This window comes from Gymnodraco acuticeps, unplaced genomic scaffold (assembly GCF_902827175.1).
Source record: "Gymnodraco acuticeps unplaced genomic scaffold, fGymAcu1.1, whole genome shotgun sequence".
Classification (NCBI taxonomy): domain Eukaryota; kingdom Metazoa; phylum Chordata; class Actinopteri; order Perciformes; family Bathydraconidae; genus Gymnodraco; species Gymnodraco acuticeps.
The window spans coordinates 3,350,362-3,369,798 of NW_022991154.1; the positions used below are offsets into that span (position 1 = coordinate 3,350,362).

A 19,437-nucleotide genomic window follows, 5' to 3' on the forward strand; every position below is an offset into this window, starting at 1 on the left:
AATGACAAAAAACAAATCACTTTTTTAATATCAATAATCGTATCATGATATAGGCCTATGCCTCCTTAGTATTACCGTATATACAATGAAATACTTTACTTTGAATAATTAGTGTTTGGTATGTTTTCCATCTACTACTTCTCCCATTCACAAATCCGAAATGAAATCTAAAAATCTAAAATTCTATTAATATGTAACAAATATATTCCATTTCAGAGCAGAAGAAACAGCCTTCAAGGGTCAAACTCTGCACATACATCATTCAGCAGTGCACAGTGAAGCTCCAACATCCAACTGTATGAACAAGCAATACTTTGAAATGCAAAACTGTATGTGTGTGTGTCTCTTTAATCAACTCCTCACAGCTCCTCATATCTGTTCTGAAACTAGACAAAAGTTAAACAAGTACAAACCACAGACTGTCTGTGTCATGACGAATACAGTCGCTGCTTTAATTCTGTCTTTAGGACGTTGTTGTGAGTGTGGACGGAGCAGCTACAACGTTAGTTTAGCCTGATCGATCCAATCTCCATTCAGAAAACGCGCATTTTAAAAGGTTTTGCATGCCGTCTTGTCTGCACACTTGTCAAAGCATTAAAGCATGGTTTTTACTAACCGTTATCAGTATTTAGTTACTTTACTTATTTTGAAACGTGTATTACAATGAAATCACGGTAAAATAGGTTCATTTGGTCGTAGTTGGTTTCCACCACAGTATTTACATGGATATAAGTCCCGCCCCCTCTCCAGCACGTCCTGTTTGAATGACAGGAGTAAACACAGCTGACAGCCGCGGTGAAACTCCAGCGGTTAGAGCAATGCGAATATTCGCATCGTGTCCGTTGTGAACGCAGCATAATGCAGTTCAGAAACCACTGTTCTGATGCTTTTAAAGTAACTTTTAACAGTGTGAGGGGCCCAAAGGCCATGGTGGCCATTGGCCGTCGTGAAAATCCCACCCTGCCCCCTACTCTAGATATCAAAGAAAGAGGTCTGTGGGGACATTACTTTTTATCACAGAGACTCAGGGTCTGAGGGTTGTGTTAGAGGAAGAGTTGAAAGGGAGATAACTTAAAGGTTTCTACAGCCGGATGGGAGCGGTCCAATTTCCCTTCAGTAGATGACACGACTCGATAATAGAGACCCTGCAAGCCCTCTGTGTTTGTTGACATAGACACATACCGCAATGTTTCTGCTAACCTCATTAACCCGCAGCATAATGTCTAACCTCACTGACATCTGGGTGCATAATGCCGCCTTTTTTCAGAAATGTTCAGAAATAACTTAACGTTTCTGAGCTGCTCATTAGCTGTGATAAGCACATTGTCATGGATTTAACTATTGATGCTAACTCTGACTTAAAAAGTGGTGGCAAGGCTGAATTTATATCATGAGTAATTAAGGTGCTATGCAGTTGTACAGCAACTTAACAATAACACATTGAAATACAATAGTAAAAGCTTGATTTCAATAACCAAACAAAACTATTTATAGTTTGGGTTTTATCTGATACATTACAGAATTAAAATCTTATTCAGCCTTATTATACTTCTTGGGGATTTCCTTTTCCTGTAGTGTGTTAGGTTTTGTGCATGTGGATGCACACACTCCCCCGTTGCCTGAAACGCCTCCATTGGAGTATTTTGTTTACTTCGGTAACATAGTGACATCACTATATATCACTCATTCTTTTATTGGCTAGCACTCCATCACATTTGACGTGCTAAGGAGCGGCGCATCTTTAAGCGGTTGACCAATCACAACAGAGCCGGCCAGCTAACCAATCAGAGCAGACTGGGCTCTGGTTTCAGGCAGAGGGTGAAAAGAGGTGCTGCATCACAGGCTGTATGAGAAAAAAAAAGACCTTTCTGAACATTAAAGTATGGTGACAGGTCACAGTAGAGGCACAAAATACAAATATACACCTTCAAATTAGGTTATAAAATAACTGGTTTCTTGCTGGTTGATGTTGCTGTTTTGTAGGGATGGGTATCGTTTGAAATGTATCGATTCCGGTTCTGCTTATCGATTCCCCGTTTCGATTCCAAAATTGTAAAAGAAAGAGTTCAAACGTTTAGATAACAAAAATATCTTTATTCTTTTAAGCTGTAACTGACATTGTTACAAATAAAAAATATACATGCAATACAAATGTATTGCACAATAGCTGTGCTTTATTTTAACTGAGCTATGCCTGTGGCAAGCTATTAACAGGCATTACACTGTGCCTTGTCTTTTTCTTTTTTAGTGTAGTGGAGCCTTTAGAGCGTTTACTGCGATCCATCTTTGGTGTTATGAAGTGACTGAGCTCGTGAACTATCTACGGGAGGGCGGGGGGAGCCTGGCTGCTGGGCAACTGTGGACCTCTGTCGCCTGTCAGCGCAACTTACATGATGCAGTTAAAAAAAATTAAGGGTGGTGCCGGCCATCAACGGCCCGCTGACGACCGGTCGTTCTGTGATTCTCCAGAACACACAGATGGCCAGTCCGCCCTTACCCTGTATTCCACCGGGTCACAGTGGCGCAGATGGACCCGTGGAATACAGGGTCTACCGCGTTTAGGAACCGTTAAGCAGAACCTTAATTGTTTATTTTGTATGGGTACCACCCGGTACCCGGCATTTTCTTGTCGGTTCTCATCTGGAACCGAGTTTCAACCCTAGTGTTCTGGGCCTTTGTGCTGATACCCTCCACTGTTGGCCCTTCAGAATCAGTGTTGGTTTTTTGGCTTCAAGTGACCCCAACATCACTCTGTCTATCATCTCTTTGACCTCCATTCTGTCCTGATTCTGCTGAGACAGCACTTACATCAGCAATATTTAAATAACTCTTTGAAAACATATATTTAGGGGTGGACATTTTGCTGTAAACTGTCCCTATTATTCATATTTTAAAGTTGTTGACCATGATGTCAATCAAAGGCCAATAACTGAAGCAAAAACAAGCACATATATATTCTTCTTATAGTTTTGCAGCAGCAGTGTGTGTAAGTGTGTGTGTTTGGGATTGTATGAGTCACCGCAGATACCTAGCTGTGTCTGGTATTTTGAAAGTCTGAAGCAGGGTCGAGAAAGACAGCGTCTTCTTTACCACAAGACCTCAGCCAGTGTGGCTCCTACAGTAAAGGACAACACAAATACCACAGAAATGTCACTGAGTGTATAGAAGAGACCTCTGATAACACACAAACCGGCACATACCAAACTCACATGCACACAAACACACCCTAGCACACATTTGAACAGAAACAACATTTGCATAGTTTACAACTAATTTGTGGTTTTGCCTGGTTTTCCCTTGTCTCACTGTGATAAATTACCCAACACCACCATGTCCTTTAATATGGAGGTAATTGGCCAATTAGAAAGCTCTGCCTGAGGTATCGTTCTGTTTCTTCTTTTACCAGTTGATATTTCCAGTTTAATTATATTAACAAACACCAACAACTCATTAACCTTTATTTTGAACAACATTGAAAAACAAAAAGGAAGTGCAGTGTTCATTGTGAAGAGGTAACAGCTTGTAGTAATTATTAAGGTTTTGTGGAAAGCCAAAACACATAACAATGAAGCTTTTTTTTCTTATTTATAAACGTTTATAACAAGCTGTGGACTTGTTTTCTTCTTCACTCATTAAATCCCTCATTCCAATGTAGCGATGAGGTCTTCAGTCACTTGTAATATATATAAAAGCATCAAGGATTCATAATGATCTTGAGAAAGCACATAGGTTGCACAATTACAAATATTTTTGTTTACAACCACAACATATGAATGAGATTAAGGTCATTACAGTGAAGATTTGAAATACTTTTCCATTAGGCTGCTGTCTTTATGGCTGTTGTGTGAATTTGTGATGTAGTCTGCAAGTCTCATAATTATAACTTGATTATACAGCGCATAAGCTACATGTTGATTATTTTGATTTGAGCATTTGCATTAACAGAGATCAACAGTATGCAAATAAGATCGTTTTGCAAGCTTCAAATGTTTATTTTAATTGAACAAACATTTTCAGAAATTCTGTTAGAATGATGCTGGGGAAACACGGTAGAAACATTAGGCTATGGTTTCTTATCAACCCAATCTCAAACTAAAAATAACTAATTGGAATCAGGAACATAAAATCACCAAGGTTGGTGTGTACTCTTTTAGTCTACTAAACAATTAAAGACCAGAATCCACTCCAGGCTGTGATGCAAACTAATATGTGATGTTATGGTTACGTTGAGGCTAGGGTTCGGGGAAAGATTGTATAAATATTGAAAGTGAACTCTCACTAGATGCACAAATGGAAACTTAAACTTCAAATCAGATGAGGAAGCACAATGCTTCTTAAACAATATCCAACCTCCTGGAAGTGTACTGCGCTGTGCTGACATTAATGAATAATGAATTAACAAATATAATAGAAAAGAAGATATAATAGAAAACGCATTTCTGTTTTCAGATCATTGAAGAAAGTGCATTGGTTCAGGATTTGCTCTTTGTGGAATAAAACAAAAAACACCCTGTCTTGTTTAAGCATCTTTCTTGTATGGAGTGCATATCTTCCAGATTGGTTGCTTTTGGTCTTGTCTCCATTACTGCAAAGCTTTACCCTCAAGAATTTATATTTTTCTCCACATAAAATAGATCTAGTGTAGAGCTAGACTCATAATATGTTCTTTCTCCTGCAGGTTCTAGTGTATTCTCTTTTGCGCTCCCCTTTGCTCCCCGACTTATTCCTTCATATTCACCTGCTGTGCAGGATATTGTTCGTCTGTGTGCTGAGGCTGCACACTCTCTGGCTGCCAGCAGAACTCTATTATTGTCTCTATCTTAGTTTCCCCCTTCAGCCGCACACAGGATATTTTTGTTGTGATTATATTACCTCCTCTGTCTCCTCTGTCTCCTTGTCACCGTTGTCACTGGAGGTCTTCTTTTTTTTTTACTTTGAACAAAAGTTGACTTTCAATGTCTGTCACTGAATCTCAAAGAAATTATGAGGAAGTCAGCACCTGCCAGTTAATTGTATTCAAAACTCACTTCCCTTTATTTGATTTATTCACTCCTTTTTTGAGCCTAATTTCGTTCTTATGCCTTTTGGATTAAAAAAAGCTTAAAATTGTATTTATCGTTGTCACTTTGAAACCCCAGAGAAATGGGCTGAGTGCCTGTTCTGCATCTGAGGATTCATTTAAGGAACGCTGCCAGGCTTCGATTATGTTCTGCATCTTATTCACATTCCTTTTTTAAAAATCTTCTGACCTATTTTATTTTATCTTTCAGGATATTCTACGTCTCTCATGACTCGCAGGATCTGAAGATTTTCAGCTACATCGCCAGAGACGGACAGAGTAATGTTTTCCGCTGCAACGTTTTCAAGTCAAAGAAGAAGGTAAGAAAAGCAGCGGGCATGTTTTAAAAGTTTCAGACTTTTAAGTTATAAAATACCTAAATGTGTGGACAGGAGACCAGCTCCACTGCAGTTGGGGGGGATTCCATGTGTGAAAGTAGAGCTTTGAACTGCCTTCTATACCCTATACAAACTCTCTTAAACATTTAAGAATTATGAACCAATTTCCAACTTATTTTGAAAATGTGGCAGACATCCAGTTTATCTAGAAAATCTCAGCAATGTCCACGCTGCTCTCGTGTTAAATATGTTTTTGAGTTAGTAAATCACACTGTTGTTGGTTATTTTGTTGACATAACAAAAAATATACTTCATTTTATTATAAAATAAAACTGATAAATCTCATTGTTATTGGCTTTTTATGGATTAAAGACGGTGTGAACACATCAAATAAATTGGATTTTTGCCACATTAACATTTTATGAAACAAAGTGATGGACTTTAGTGTTTGGGTTTCTGCATGAGTTGCAATAAATAAGTCATCAAACCTCTGTATTTTACTGGCTATTAGTCATGTATTCTTTAAAGCAATTCCTTCTCCTCTTTTAAATCGTCTGTCTGAGTCACACACCGACCGACAACCTCCAATAAAAACACACACGGCTGGTGGGCAGCAATAATTACGCCCGGCGACACAGGCTTGTCATTGTTGAGGTCTGAGGGATCGCTCGGAAACCCATTTGGGGTGGAAGTGTTGCCGCAGAGCTGAGCCGGGCAGAGTGTGTCAAAACAGTCCAGCAATGTGACAAAGTTAGTGCTACCAGTTTCCCAGGGTGAAGCACACACTGCCTCATTATCTGTTACAGAGAGACGGTCATATCAACACACACATCCACATCCTGTTCCGAAGACCAACTGGAAAGTGACACATACCAAAAATGCTCTGCGGCAACCACGACCATTAGAGGCCATTAAGCTGAAATCCTGTGTATGTGAGCTCATAGATGGAAGGACCCTGCGGGGGATATATGGGCAAGATTTATTTTCTTTTTAAAGAGATCACCCTCATATTTGACAGTTCAAATTTCATTAAATGTTGTCTACATAACCTTCTAATATCAGTTATTATTAGTATGGAAACCATATTTCAAATTAGAATATATTTTTGTTAGACCCAGAAAAACACCCGCTTTAGTCACTAACAGTGAATAGAAGGTCTATAAGAGATTATTTCTTTATGGATTTCTATTGACCGAAAGAACGAGATCGCGGATACAAGCGGCCGAGATGGGTTTTCTCCGCAGGGTGGCTGGTGTCTCCCTTAGGGATAAGGTGAGAAGTTCGGTCATCCGGGAGGGACTCGGAGTTGAACCGCTCCTCCTTCACGTCGAAAGGAGCCAGTTGAGGTGGTTCGGGCACCTAGTTAGGATGCCACCTGGGCGCCTCCCTAGGGAGGTGTTCCAGGCACGTCCAGCTGGGAAGAGACCAAGGGGTAGACCTAGGACCAGGTGGAGGGATTATATCTCTTCGCTGGCCTGGGAGCGCCTTGGGATCCCCCAGTCAGAGCTGGTTGATGTCGCCAGGGAAAATAAAGTTTGGGGCTCTCTGCTGGAACTGCTACCCCCGCGACCCGACCACGGATAAGCGGGAGAAGATGGATGGATTTCTATTGCATGGGTGATTAACTGCTGACCGAGCACTATGGAAACAGTATAACGGGTACAGCAAAATAACTATAAAAGTAATTATATTGAGTGTTTTCATCTTTCTTTCAATTATGGCTATATGAAAAGAGATAAAAACAATTAAGCCATCAAATATATTGTTTACTTTTAACATAGTTTGTGCCCCTAATAGGAATAATGAAATGCTTTAAACGTCCCCACAGTGTTGCTTGACAGGGAATGAAACTCAGAGTTTGATCCATTATTGAACCAAACAATGCAATTGGGCCCCAAATATTTTGGGAAGCCAATTACTTTCAGCATGTATACTCTGCAGTGGTTAGATTGTATGGCTAAATGCTATTTCTATACACATTTTGTAAAGAATAATACCTAGAACATCAGATTGCCTGTTATCAGAAGTATATCATTGTGTACTTGACACTGAAACAGGAAGCTGTTCCCATTCAATCTGCACATATTTTCTATGCTTAGCCTCCGGCTTGCTTTCACAAATGACTTGTTATTTATTTTCTATTCTTATTCCAACTGATGCTCAGAGGTATATTTGTCTCTTTCTGCCCTTTCAATCGCCAATCTGTTTGAAAAATACCGTGGTTTGTTCTCCAGCTACAATACAAACCCCTTTTACACTATATTTGAAAGAGGACTTTCTTCCACTGAAACACATGAAAGCCATCTGACTGTACTCAATAAAGCTTTTGTAGCTAGTGTGATTTCAAGAGAAGAAAAAGCCTTCACAAAGACAGCGTAGAAAGACATAGAAGATTAAACAAGACAAAAAGAGAATAACACACCATAATGAAAAAAAAGAACGGGCTTATACAAATCAAGCGTGCCATAAAAACGTCATCTGAAGCAGTTTTGTTTTGTGTGTTTGACGTGTGGAAGGTTGCAAGGAGAAGATTAAGCAGACTTTATTTCTCTCTTAACTACCAGCAGTGAAAGAATGGCTGCGCTTTAGATCACAGTCACATAAAAAGGCTTTAGTAGCCTATCAGTTTTAACACAGGGACGGGCTGTGTGTGTTTCTCTCTCTCCCATTCTGACTCATACTCTCTCCCCCCCACTTCTTTCTCTGATCGATGGTTTAAAGGGGGCTAATGAATGACCCGGCCTCTATTATGTAGAATTGAAGTGAGAGTGATAGAGCAGAGCTTGGAGAGTGTTCATGGAATACAGAATTATGCCACGGCTGAGAGGTCAACGCGTGTGTTTGTGTGTGTGAAGACACACTGTGTTAATTGAAAGACATTTTACAGCGGTACAAATGTACAGTTACCATAGAGACAGTTTCTTGGCTACCACTTACCTGTTGTGTCAAACCAATTGAAAAACAACCAATATGCTTATTTTGCATATGCATTGGGTTCTTCTCTTCCCGGGATGAAGTCATTTTTCTTTAAATCTATTCCACTTACATTATTAAACTTGTAATTAACTTTGTTTTGTGAAAAAATACTTTATTTTAAGGAAAACGTAAGGAGATCTCCTAGGGGTGTTTGTGCAAGGAGGAAACCTTAACTAAGACAATAAAGAAAATCATAACTTCATGTGTTTGTGCATGGTCATTTTCAGATATGGGTTGCGGTTCTGTTGTTTGACTACCTTTTTGATTTGCACCACCATTACATTGACACTTTTATGGGTTTTGGGGAAACAACTCAACAACTTTTGGATGGTTTGCCATTAAACTTAGTAGGGCCAAATATGTCCCCCATAGCACTAGGTGTGTAACGGTTCACAAACATTTCGGTTCGGTACGTACCTTGGGTATTTAGGTCACGGTTCGGTACGTTTTCGGTACAGCAGGAAAAATGATCCCAAAACATAAACATTTTTAGTATTATTAAACTGTGAATAATGTATTCACTCAAATAAATACAAAATGTAATAAAATAAACATTATTTCATTTCGATGAACTGAAATAATCTGTATTTGAACTTTACTGTACTAGTACTCACAAAACATCAACTATTAGTTTTGGGTTTTTAATTATTATGAAACTGTGAATATTCACTCAAATAAATACAAAATATAATAAAATAAACATTAAGATGCAGCATTTCGATGAACTGAAATAATCTGTATTTGAACTGTACTGTACTAGTACCTAAGCAGCCAGTTTGACATTATGACTTGCTTGTCATTGTATTTTCATGTTTTTTTAAAGAAAAATTACACACGTGTACCGAACCGAAGGGCCCATTCCGAATAATTTCGGTACGGGTACGTATACCGTTACACCCCTACATAGCACGTGATCGCCTCACTTTCCCTCTGATGCCATTGCAATGTATGTAACATTCTAATCAGTTGTACTAAACTCAGATGGTGTTTACATTGTTATTATCAGCATGCAATGCTAGCCTTTAGCTCAAAGCACCAGTGTCTTTGTCAGCTTCAGAAAGACCCTGTGTGGCTGTTCTCACAAAAATAGAATAACACATTAACAAACATGTTTTTTTTTAATAATCTATTCTACGTCTGCTTCTTTTACTGAGGCCAAATACCACAAAATGGAATCTACACCATATGATGTGTTGGTACCATTACCCCATCTGTCCATTCTCGCATATCATCACCAATGGGGCAGTAAAGCCTGCGTCACACTGTCCCGAAATTGACACCAGATGGACACACAATAAAGGAAATGTTCAAATTCAGCTGTGATTGTAACATGGGCCAGGTGAAGGCATCGGCCATTCGTCAGGGCATCTTAAGCCATTGTATGGCCGCTGGTGGAGTTTCTCAGGCTCCGGCAGCAACTTCGTGAGCGGTGGCAAAATCTTTGACATGCCAAAAAATTGTCCAAAGACCTTGCAAAGGTTCATTTTCGTGTTGAATTTGTGTGTCCATGTTGCCCATCGTGAGGGCATCTTGTCAAATCGTGTCATCTTCGTCTTTACTTTGTGTGATCATCGGTGCCATCGGGCATTTTTCGCCTCACAAAGACGATACGAAGGAAACAAGAAGCTGCCCGATTGTCTTAGGAAGACAACACGACTACGTGAAGCCCTCGCAATGCCGTCGTGTAGCCATCGTATTATAGTACAATTTGTGTTCTGTGAAACTGAAAAGGATATTACATTGTTTTTGTTACTTTCGTTTCAGTTGTATGTCTTAAATGTAATTTAGGTTCACTTCCTGTTTTATTTACTGTAGATGCTTTTATTTTGAAGGTGAGTTTACGCTGTTGACAGGAAGTTGTTGTTGCTATGCAAACAACAAGACGGAGTGTGTGGTTCGGGTGTGGCCTTCTGTAGGCATCGTACTTGCTTCGGCTGTTGCTTGGCTGTTGACCAAGTTCGGGGTCATATTCGTGTGAAATTCACAATTCCATATTCGTGTGTCCATCTGATGTAAATTTCGGGACAGTGTGACGTGGGCTTATCACATTACCAATCCAAGCCTAAAGGGAGACATGCATGAAGATAATAAAGACGCTGCATACAACCTGGTTACGGTCTTTTAAACCTAATACAGCCCGACACATCCCATCATTGCTGCTAAATGGAAATCTTGAAGCTGGCAGCTGAGCGTTGTTATTGGTATACTTATGCTCATAGGCCACATGATTCTTTGTTGTTTTCGAGAAAAGGGAAGTTAATGCAACTGCACTTAACACCTACAGGATTGCGGATGACAAAAACAACTAATAATGGACCTATGTGGGTTGGAAAACATTTTTTTCGATGATTGTTTATGTATTTATCTGGTTTTGATGAGAAAACATCTCGTTCTCAGCTAGGTGATTAAAAGAAGGGAGAGTTATGGTTGTTGTGTTAAGTGTGAGTTCACTTCTCTCTAACCTTGTGGGGTCATTCAGTGTCAGCTAATGGCTTATACTTATAGACTTCGATTATGATTGGAAAGCCAAATTATTCCTGATATGCATATAAAAGATGTAAAGAAAAAACCTACTTGTGGGTGTCGTATTGTCATACTGATATTCTGTACAAACTGTGAAGTCCACTGAGACAAATGTAACATTTGTCCAGAAAATCACATTGTCTGATTTTTAAAAAATTGATTTGCAAATTATGGTGGAAAATAAGTATTTGGTCAATAACAAAAGTTCATCTCAATACTTTGTTATATACCCTTTGTTGGCAATGACAGAGGTCAAACGTTTTCTGTAAGTCTTCACAAAGTGTTCACACACTGTTGCTGGTATTTTGGCCCATTCCTCCATGCAGATCTCCTCTAGAGCAGTGATGTTTTGGGGCTGTCGCTGGGCAACACAGACTTTCAACTCCCTCCAAAGATTTTCTATGGGGTTGAGATCTGGAGACTGGCTAGGCCACTCCAGAACCTTGAAATGCTTCTTACGAAGCCACTCCTTCGTTGCCCGGGCGGTGTGTTTGGGATCATTGTCATGCTGAAAGACCCAGCCACGTTTCATCTTCAATGCCCTTGCTGATGGAAGGAGGTTGTCACTCAAAATCTCACGATACATGGCCCCATTCATTCTTTCCTTTACACGGATCAGTCGTCCTGGTCCCTTTGCAGAAAAACAGCCCCAAAGCATGATGTTTCCACCCCCATGTTTCACAGTATGGTGTTCTTTGGATGCAACTCAGCATTCTTTCTCCTCCAAACACGTCTAGTTGAGTTTTTACCAAAAAGTTCTATTTTGGTTTCATCTGACCATATGACATTCTCCCAATCCTCTTCTGGATCATCTAAATGCTCTCTAGCAAACTTCAGACGGGCCTGGACATGTACTGGCTTAAGCAGGGGGACACGTCTGGCACTGCAGGATTTGAGTCCCTGGCGGCGTAGTGTGTTACTGATGGAAGCCTTTGTTACTTTGGTCCCAGCTCTCTGCAGGTCATTGACTAGGTCCCCCCGTGTGGTTCTGGGATTTTTGCTCACCGTTCTTGTGATCATTTTGACCCCACAGGGTGAGATCATGCGTGGAGCCCCAGATCGAGGGAGATTATCAGTGGTCTTGTATGTCTTCCATTTTCTAATAATTGCTCCCACAGTTGATTTCTGCACACCAAGCTGCTTACCTATTGCAGATTCAGTCTTCCCAGCCTGGTGCAGGTCTACAATTTTGTTTCTGGTGTCCTTTGACAGCTCTTTGGTCTTGGCCATAGTGGAGTTTGGAGTGTGACTGTTTGAGGTTGTGGACACGTGTCTTTTATACTGATAACGAGTTCAAACAGGTGCCATTAATACAGTTAATGAGTGGAGGACAGAGGAGGCTCTTAAAGAAGAAGTTACAGGTCTGTGAGAGCCAGAAATCTTGTTTGTTTGTAGGTGACCAAATACTTATTTTACCGAGGAATTTACCAATTAATTCATTAAAAATCCTACAATGTGATTTCCTGGATTATTTCCCCCCATTCTGTCTCTCATAGTTGAAGTGTACCTAGGATGAAAATTACAGGCCTCTCTCATCTTTTTAAGTGGGAGAACTTGCACAATTGGTGGCTGACTAAATACCTTTTCCGCCCCACTGTATTGGGCTATATAAATAAACATTGATTGATTGATTGATTGATTGATTGACTTGTTCATAGGTAGTTGCATTGGATAGGATTGAGTAAGATTCAGCATAAATTAAACTTGTTTCAGGTAGTATATTGTTGTCTAAAAGGATGTTATAAGAGAAGGAAGTGTGGTGTGTTTATATCTCAACATGGGCATGGGTGTTTAAATATAGTTGGACCGAATAAAGCTCCTAAATTTCACTGAGGATCAATTGTATCATCATTGACATTGAGGAGCACTGATAGAAAATGACACATGGCTTTTTCCAGACACATCAATGGTAAGGTCATGAGTAATTCACAACACTGCTTGGTTAAGATAATTGGATTTAATAGCCTTTCAGCACTCTTTTATTAAATATCCATATCTCACTGAAATGATCCTTTTGTCTAGAACTTTATGTCTCACCCTCTCTTTCTTACTCTCTCAATTGAGTTTATTTTTGTGCCTCTCTGTAAAGGCTGCAGTGCTTTTACAGCAGAGGCAGAAATAACCCACAGTCGAACAAGTTATTGTTTCCATAGTGTAGGTGGTGTGTGTGTGGATTGCTCAGCTACAGCATATTGGAGGTGTGATGTATTAATCATCGGATGCCAGAGCTGAGATGTAAACACAGACTGAAGTCAATATGGTGTACCATTTTATTGGTCAATGTGTACTTTTATGAAGCAAGATACAGTTCAGTTTCTACAGCAAGTACACCATTGGCTCTGCCTCACACACACTCCCTTTCTACAGTGTTTATGTCTCTTGCTGTTACTCGATTTACAACTCCTACTGTGAACTGTGGTATCATGAAACAAACGTATTGTAGTTTTGATTTCTGTTATTTTAGACAATGTCATCTGGGGTGGGGAGGCAGCTGCAGTCTGACATTCAAAGCTACTGCAGGACAAACATGTGTAAACTGCGTCCTGATCCAGCCTTTAAACTGGGACACAATTTGCCCTGACGCCTGTTTAGTCGTCTGCGATTTTTCTGACAGATATTGCGATTGCGATTCGATTTGCGATATTTGTTTTTAAACGACCCAACAGAAATGTATTGTAAAATGCGGCCATATCTCCGGCTAGGAAGGTCGTATCAACATGCTCTCGTAATAATGAAGAAAGAAAAAAAATCGCAGGCTTTGCGATTTGTTAATCGCATCATTTAAAATCGATTAATCGTTCAGCCCTAGAGTGAACTCATACTTCTGTTAAAATAATTACAATATCCACACAAAGAAAAGCTCAAACTTTTACAAAATATGCCGATTTTCCATACAGTATAGCGAGGGAAGAGTTTTAACAACCAACCCCAACAAAAAAGTTAAGAATCCCTAATCAAAACAAGTTGAGAAAACAAGAATCTGACCAGCTATTTATACCCAAATGTGATACTACAGACACATTTCAGTAGTAGTATACAACATTTGGGTTTGATACCTAGCTTTAGCATGGCGTTTTAGTGTGCGCATGTTGGTGTGGTTTAACAACGCTTTGTGCACAGCCTGGAAAGTGAGCTAATGGCCCTGAAGAGTCGCTGAGGCGTTATGACTTAATATGATCACACTCCACTTACTTCATGCTCTCACACTCATTCACTACTCGCAGATGCTCTTGAACCTCCTCATTGATTAGTACTTAATATGACCTATTAATATCCACATAGAGCAGAAAAAGGGACGAATCGCAAAACTTATTTTTTGTGTAGCTTTTACAGCAAACCTGCACAAGTAAGACGAAAAGAGTCCATGTAAATGGCAATGCAGACTATCTGTACTGCCATAGCCACTTGGTGCTCCTGTGCAATTAGCATGATTCTAAATTAGCTTATATGCTCACCTTTGACACAACATTGCTATGCAAATTAGCTTTATTACAACATTCTTATTCACAAATGTCAGCACTTATAGCCAAATATAGTATAGTATAATTCAAAAGGTTGGTGGTAAATGAAGGCCATTATAGGGAGTGTTGCACCCAGACTTTCCAGTGATCATGGCAGCATTGATTGAAGCCAGGTGAAGGCATCGTTATGCTTCGCTAAAAATTCATGTATTTTAGGATACAGTGAGAGGAAGCAATGGCAGTTGTGACTTGTAAAATAAATGAATAAAGAAACATGTTATTTCTGAAAATACATGAAGGAGAAAATTAAATAAAAAGATTGAAAAGCAAGATTTTTATATTAATTTCAAAATTGCTCCTCCCTTCCCCCTCTGCAAAAGAAAGCCAAATTATCCTAGAATGTTTGTTCTAGAATGTCATTAATGCTGTGAAAAGGAACTTCAAATGGGAAAAAGTTCATGCACAATTCGTTCTTTGTAAAATGCCCCTCAGTGTTTTGCCTTCTGGCTATTCCGTTAATTATTTGTTAACAGTGGCGAACCGTCAGGGCCTTCAAGGTATTCAGAGAATACCCTGGAACACTCAGATAAAACAAACAAAAAATTGATTTAATTATATAAATAAAATGAATAAATGAGAATCGTATCTGTGTTGTTGATCTGTAATATTACAGTGTTACGTTGATTTGTTTGTCCTTCTCGGACCATGCACTACGCATTTCAGTGGTTTTGTGTTAGAAAAGAAAGCAACCAATCAGATCTTGTTCTGGGTCTCTGGGTAGAATATCCTTCAACCAAGGTATTCTACATCCTTGATCGAATGCCCTGGCCGTTGCACTGAATGAGAGCGTACGTTTGTACTGACAGTTTGATCAACCAATCATATATTGATTTGTAGCCAATGGGCGTATTCTTTCAGAGTTCCCCTCGGTTCCAGGGTACTCTAGAAGGCCTGCTAGTTAACTGGCTCCAGACAGAGGATCTAGATGAATGCGACGAAGCAATTGATGCCGTTTTATTGTTTTTAACGTTGAAATGACAAGTGCAACAGGTGAAGATGAAGTTGTTGCGGAATTGTTGTGAGTACCCTTTTCAAGACGACAATTCAGTGAAAAGACGGACATTATAATGCCACGGAGGGGGGGGGGGTTAATGTGTCTACAGAAAGTCCAGTTGTGATAGACACGGTTCACCACTGTTTTTTAATACAAACTAACTGTTTTATGAACATCATGGTCATCTGCGCCCGATAATCAGTGTAAGATAAGATATACTTTATTGATCCCAAGTATGTTACAGCAGCATAAAAAAAACAAGGCATTGCACATAATTATAAATTAAAAAGAGTAGAACATAGAAATAAAAGAGAACTAAAGAGTAGAAAATATAGTTAGCTGAGGACCAATAAGTACAGGTGAAGGCAAATTACTTACTAATTACTTACTATTTTCTATACGACTAATACCTTGTTTGCACTAATGCCCCTTTCACACCAACGCGGTTCCCGTTCTAGCTCCTTGCTAGTGCTCTTCTGGTTCGGAACCGGTTTTGTCTTTTCAGCCCCCGTTTTGTTCACACTGCCCAGAGCCCGACTAGTGCTGCCGCTGCTGCGTCATGACGTCACCGTTTACGTCGCTGATTTTCTCCCCAACGGCGCTCACAACAACGGGGGACTGTGTCGGGTCGATCATCGTGTAGAAACCAAATCTAAACTGACTACTTGTTGTTGCTATCCTATTGTGGCATAAACCGTTTTCTACAGGCACATTTTACCGGTGTATGTTTCATTATGATCCTTCTTGGGATAGTCGGACACGACAACCTGTACAGCCCATGTATTGATTCCATCCGATAGCTGCTATAATACAAAACAACACGTCTGCCTCTCTCCACAATGATCAATAACAATGAACGGATGGTCAAAGTAAGGTACAAATAAACAGAATCACACGAAGCCTGGTTAGTGTTGCCTGACTTTATAAAGTGTGTTTTTTGTTACAAGTGTGTGGTTGCGTTCTAGTCACTTTGCTCAGCACTTACAATTTGTATTTGCCGTACTCACCATAAACTGTTAGCTCAGGTTAATCTCACCCCCTCCGACGTAAGCGTGACGTATGTGGTTCTTGCTTCTAGACCGAGAATTTGTTGGTGCTTAGAGCCAGCTCCACTGCGGTGTGAACAGGAAAAAACGGTGCTTATCAGGCTCTAGCTCCGAACCGGCCCTGGAACCGCGTTGGTGTGAAAGGGGCATAAGTCATGAGTGTGTACGTTTTTGATTGATGTGGTCAATATCCTTGCACAGGAAAATAGAATGAATGAGCTCATCCACAAGATTCAAGCAAGGCTTTAATCAGAAGTAACTCCCCTGCCATCCTCATTGTTTACCCTGCTCTTTCCTAGATTGCATTATATTCCCTTTGTCCCTTATCTTTACTTGTGCCAAGACTTTGAAGAGGACAGTGAAAGCACCACTGAACATCTGAGGGTAATCTGGGGTAAATAATGCATCACTCTTTTGAATCGGCCCTATAGCCCCTAAGAGACTCTGTTCTGCTCCAGGGATCCAGGTCATTGGCAGAGATGATGTATAGAGAAGATAGAGATAAACTGCCTAAGATAAAGAAGGGGTAATTGTACTTAGTGAAATTGACATAGAGAAAAAGCGATAGGGAGTTTGATAGAGATAGAGAAAGGGGGCTGGACAGAGATGGTGACAGATGTCCAACTTAAGAACTAGTTCATATCTTTACAGCCGGATATACAGGCTTTTGCTTTTGAGTGACAAATCTCTTAGCATTCATGTCAGCTGCCAAAATTGGAGATCCATTGGAGAATTGGCTCAGGGCATAACATTTCCAGATACAGGACAACTGTACTCATAAAAAGTTAGTGAAATGAAGAAGGATTATTGTGTTTGAAAGGACTGTCCTATCAACATTATTGTTTTATGTTGTTTTATGTTTCATGTGGAATCTAATTCCTGCAGGTCTCCCTTGAAAAAGAGATCTATGATCTCAATGGGACCAATCTGGATAAATAAAGGTTTGAAATGAAATGAAAACGTACACATTACATTGAAGAATCCGACAAAGCACTTTTATAAAGGAATAGAGGTTGCCTATGAGGGCCATTACACATCAGGGGCTAATTTGATAAATATGCATATCGATATTTATCAATTGTGTTAGCAGAACAGGTTAAGTTAAGGATTATCATAAATAAATGATATGGTGGCTCTGTAGTCCAGAGTCTTACTTTATTCCCCTTTTCAAACTTGACAATGGCAGCAAAGAAAAGTTTAACTTCTTCTGTTTATAGCTTCCGCAATAAAAGCTCTAGACACATAATAGTCATTGGCAATGAATTTGCATTCTTCTGTTGTTTATTCATCACACTCCAAGTTTTTAAGGCCTTACAGTAAGTGTAACCCCAAACGACTAAACCGGGCCTTTCTCAGTATATTTAATTACAATCCATGTTGCTGTTTCAAAACATAACTTTTGCTTTTAATCCAGTCACCTCAATGATTAAGACGTGGTAAAGTTTAGCCACTGAATTGTTGTTGAAAGATTATTTTGGTCAAAGTAAGGGGGTAAGGTGTAAAGGATGTTGGCTTGGTTATATGTTACCAGTGTTGACTGTTGCTGCAGTATGGAATACAAACCATATGTCAAAGTTGCATGTTTTGTTGACCCTGCCTTCTTCATAAGTAGCTGTTCAGACCATTAAAAGCCCTACCATTGCAAATAAAACCCTCAATTGACTGCATTGGTGGGGTGTGTTGCTTGAAATACCAGGGAGACATTTTAAATATGATCTACTTAATCCAATTTAAGTAACAGATCCATACACTTGAATTTTATCAAATACAAAAACACTGCATGGACATTAACAATAGTACAATGTTAGGTTGTACCACTGTGGAAAGGCTTAAATGCACCGGCCCTTCCATTTGTGATTATCTCCAAGTAAAATTTGGAATTGCAAAGCAATCCATCAGCAAAGTGTTTCATTTCATTTAATTAACACCTTGCCAACATAGTAATCCTATTCAGATGGGTAAAATGTCTGAAGGCATTATGCTCTTTATTCCTTTTAGGACAGTGGTTAGTTACTCTCATGGCCTCGAGAGGTCAAAAGTGTTGGAACCAATGTCATCACAGACAATAAATTATTTGCTTGCCTTTGCTTATTTGACTCTAATCTTGTTTACTCTCGCGTAAAGATCAGCAATAAAGAATAAATTCTATGGTATGGCAGTTTTCGACCCAAACTACCTAACGAAAATATGCATTTTTTGTTTACTACATCCCCCCCAGTCATGCATATCTCTTAAATCTTTCCTCTGATTCATACCCCACATTCACCTTTTACTCCGAAAAGCAAAAAGGTTAGTTTTTGAGCAAAATAACGTATGTTTGATGTTCTTGTGTTACCAGTTACATTGCTGGCCTTTTGACTAAGATTCAATCAAGCTGAGAAAGCAAGTCGGACAGAGTGATGAGGGAAAGAAAACCCTGCGTAGCTTTATGTTTGATGTGTTCATCAATCAGTGAGTGTATAGCCGCATTCACACCGCAGGACTTTCCCTGGTACTTTGGTTCTTTAGTTCCGTTAGTACCAATAATGTCGCGTTCACACCGCCGGGACTACTCAGTGCCGGGAACTCTTTTGGCCATTTTCAGTCCCTGCTAGAGAGGTGGTACGAACCTGGTGATAAAAGAGTGCCAATTTCTATTCTATTTCTATTGGCTGGGCGAATTGCAAACGACGCCCCGTTAGACTCTGATTTTTTTTTTGTTAGGCAGCCATTTTTTTCCTCGCTACAAAACCACATCCACACCTGAGCGAGTAGTTATTTTGTACTTTAAAAGCAGTTATGACCACACGTACTACAACACCGGAGCGGTGGAATGATGAGGAAGTGTCGGCGCTTCTGGCAATTTACTCCGAGGACGGAATGCAGCAGCTTCTACAGAAAGCAGTTCCCAACTCCAAATGTTTTGATCGATATTCGCAAAAGCTACTTGAGCTGGGAATCGTGCACAGTGCACACGGATGCCGGGTAAAAATAAAGAAAC

At 39.7% G+C, this 19,437-nt stretch overlaps 1 protein-coding gene across 2 annotated transcripts in view; it reads left to right on the plus strand.

Moving 5' to 3' along the window:
• LOC117560486 (carboxyl-terminal PDZ ligand of neuronal nitric oxide synthase protein-like) overlaps positions 1–19,437 on the plus strand; it is a 263,608-nt gene that overhangs the window by 134,877 nt on the left and 109,294 nt on the right. For both annotated transcript variants that reach the window (XM_034237337.1, XM_034237338.1), the window contains exon 5: positions 5,271–5,379. In XM_034237337.1, the coding sequence (XP_034093228.1) occupies positions 5,271–5,379 (109 nt within the window). The remainder of the gene's footprint in view (positions 1–5,270; positions 5,380–19,437) is intronic.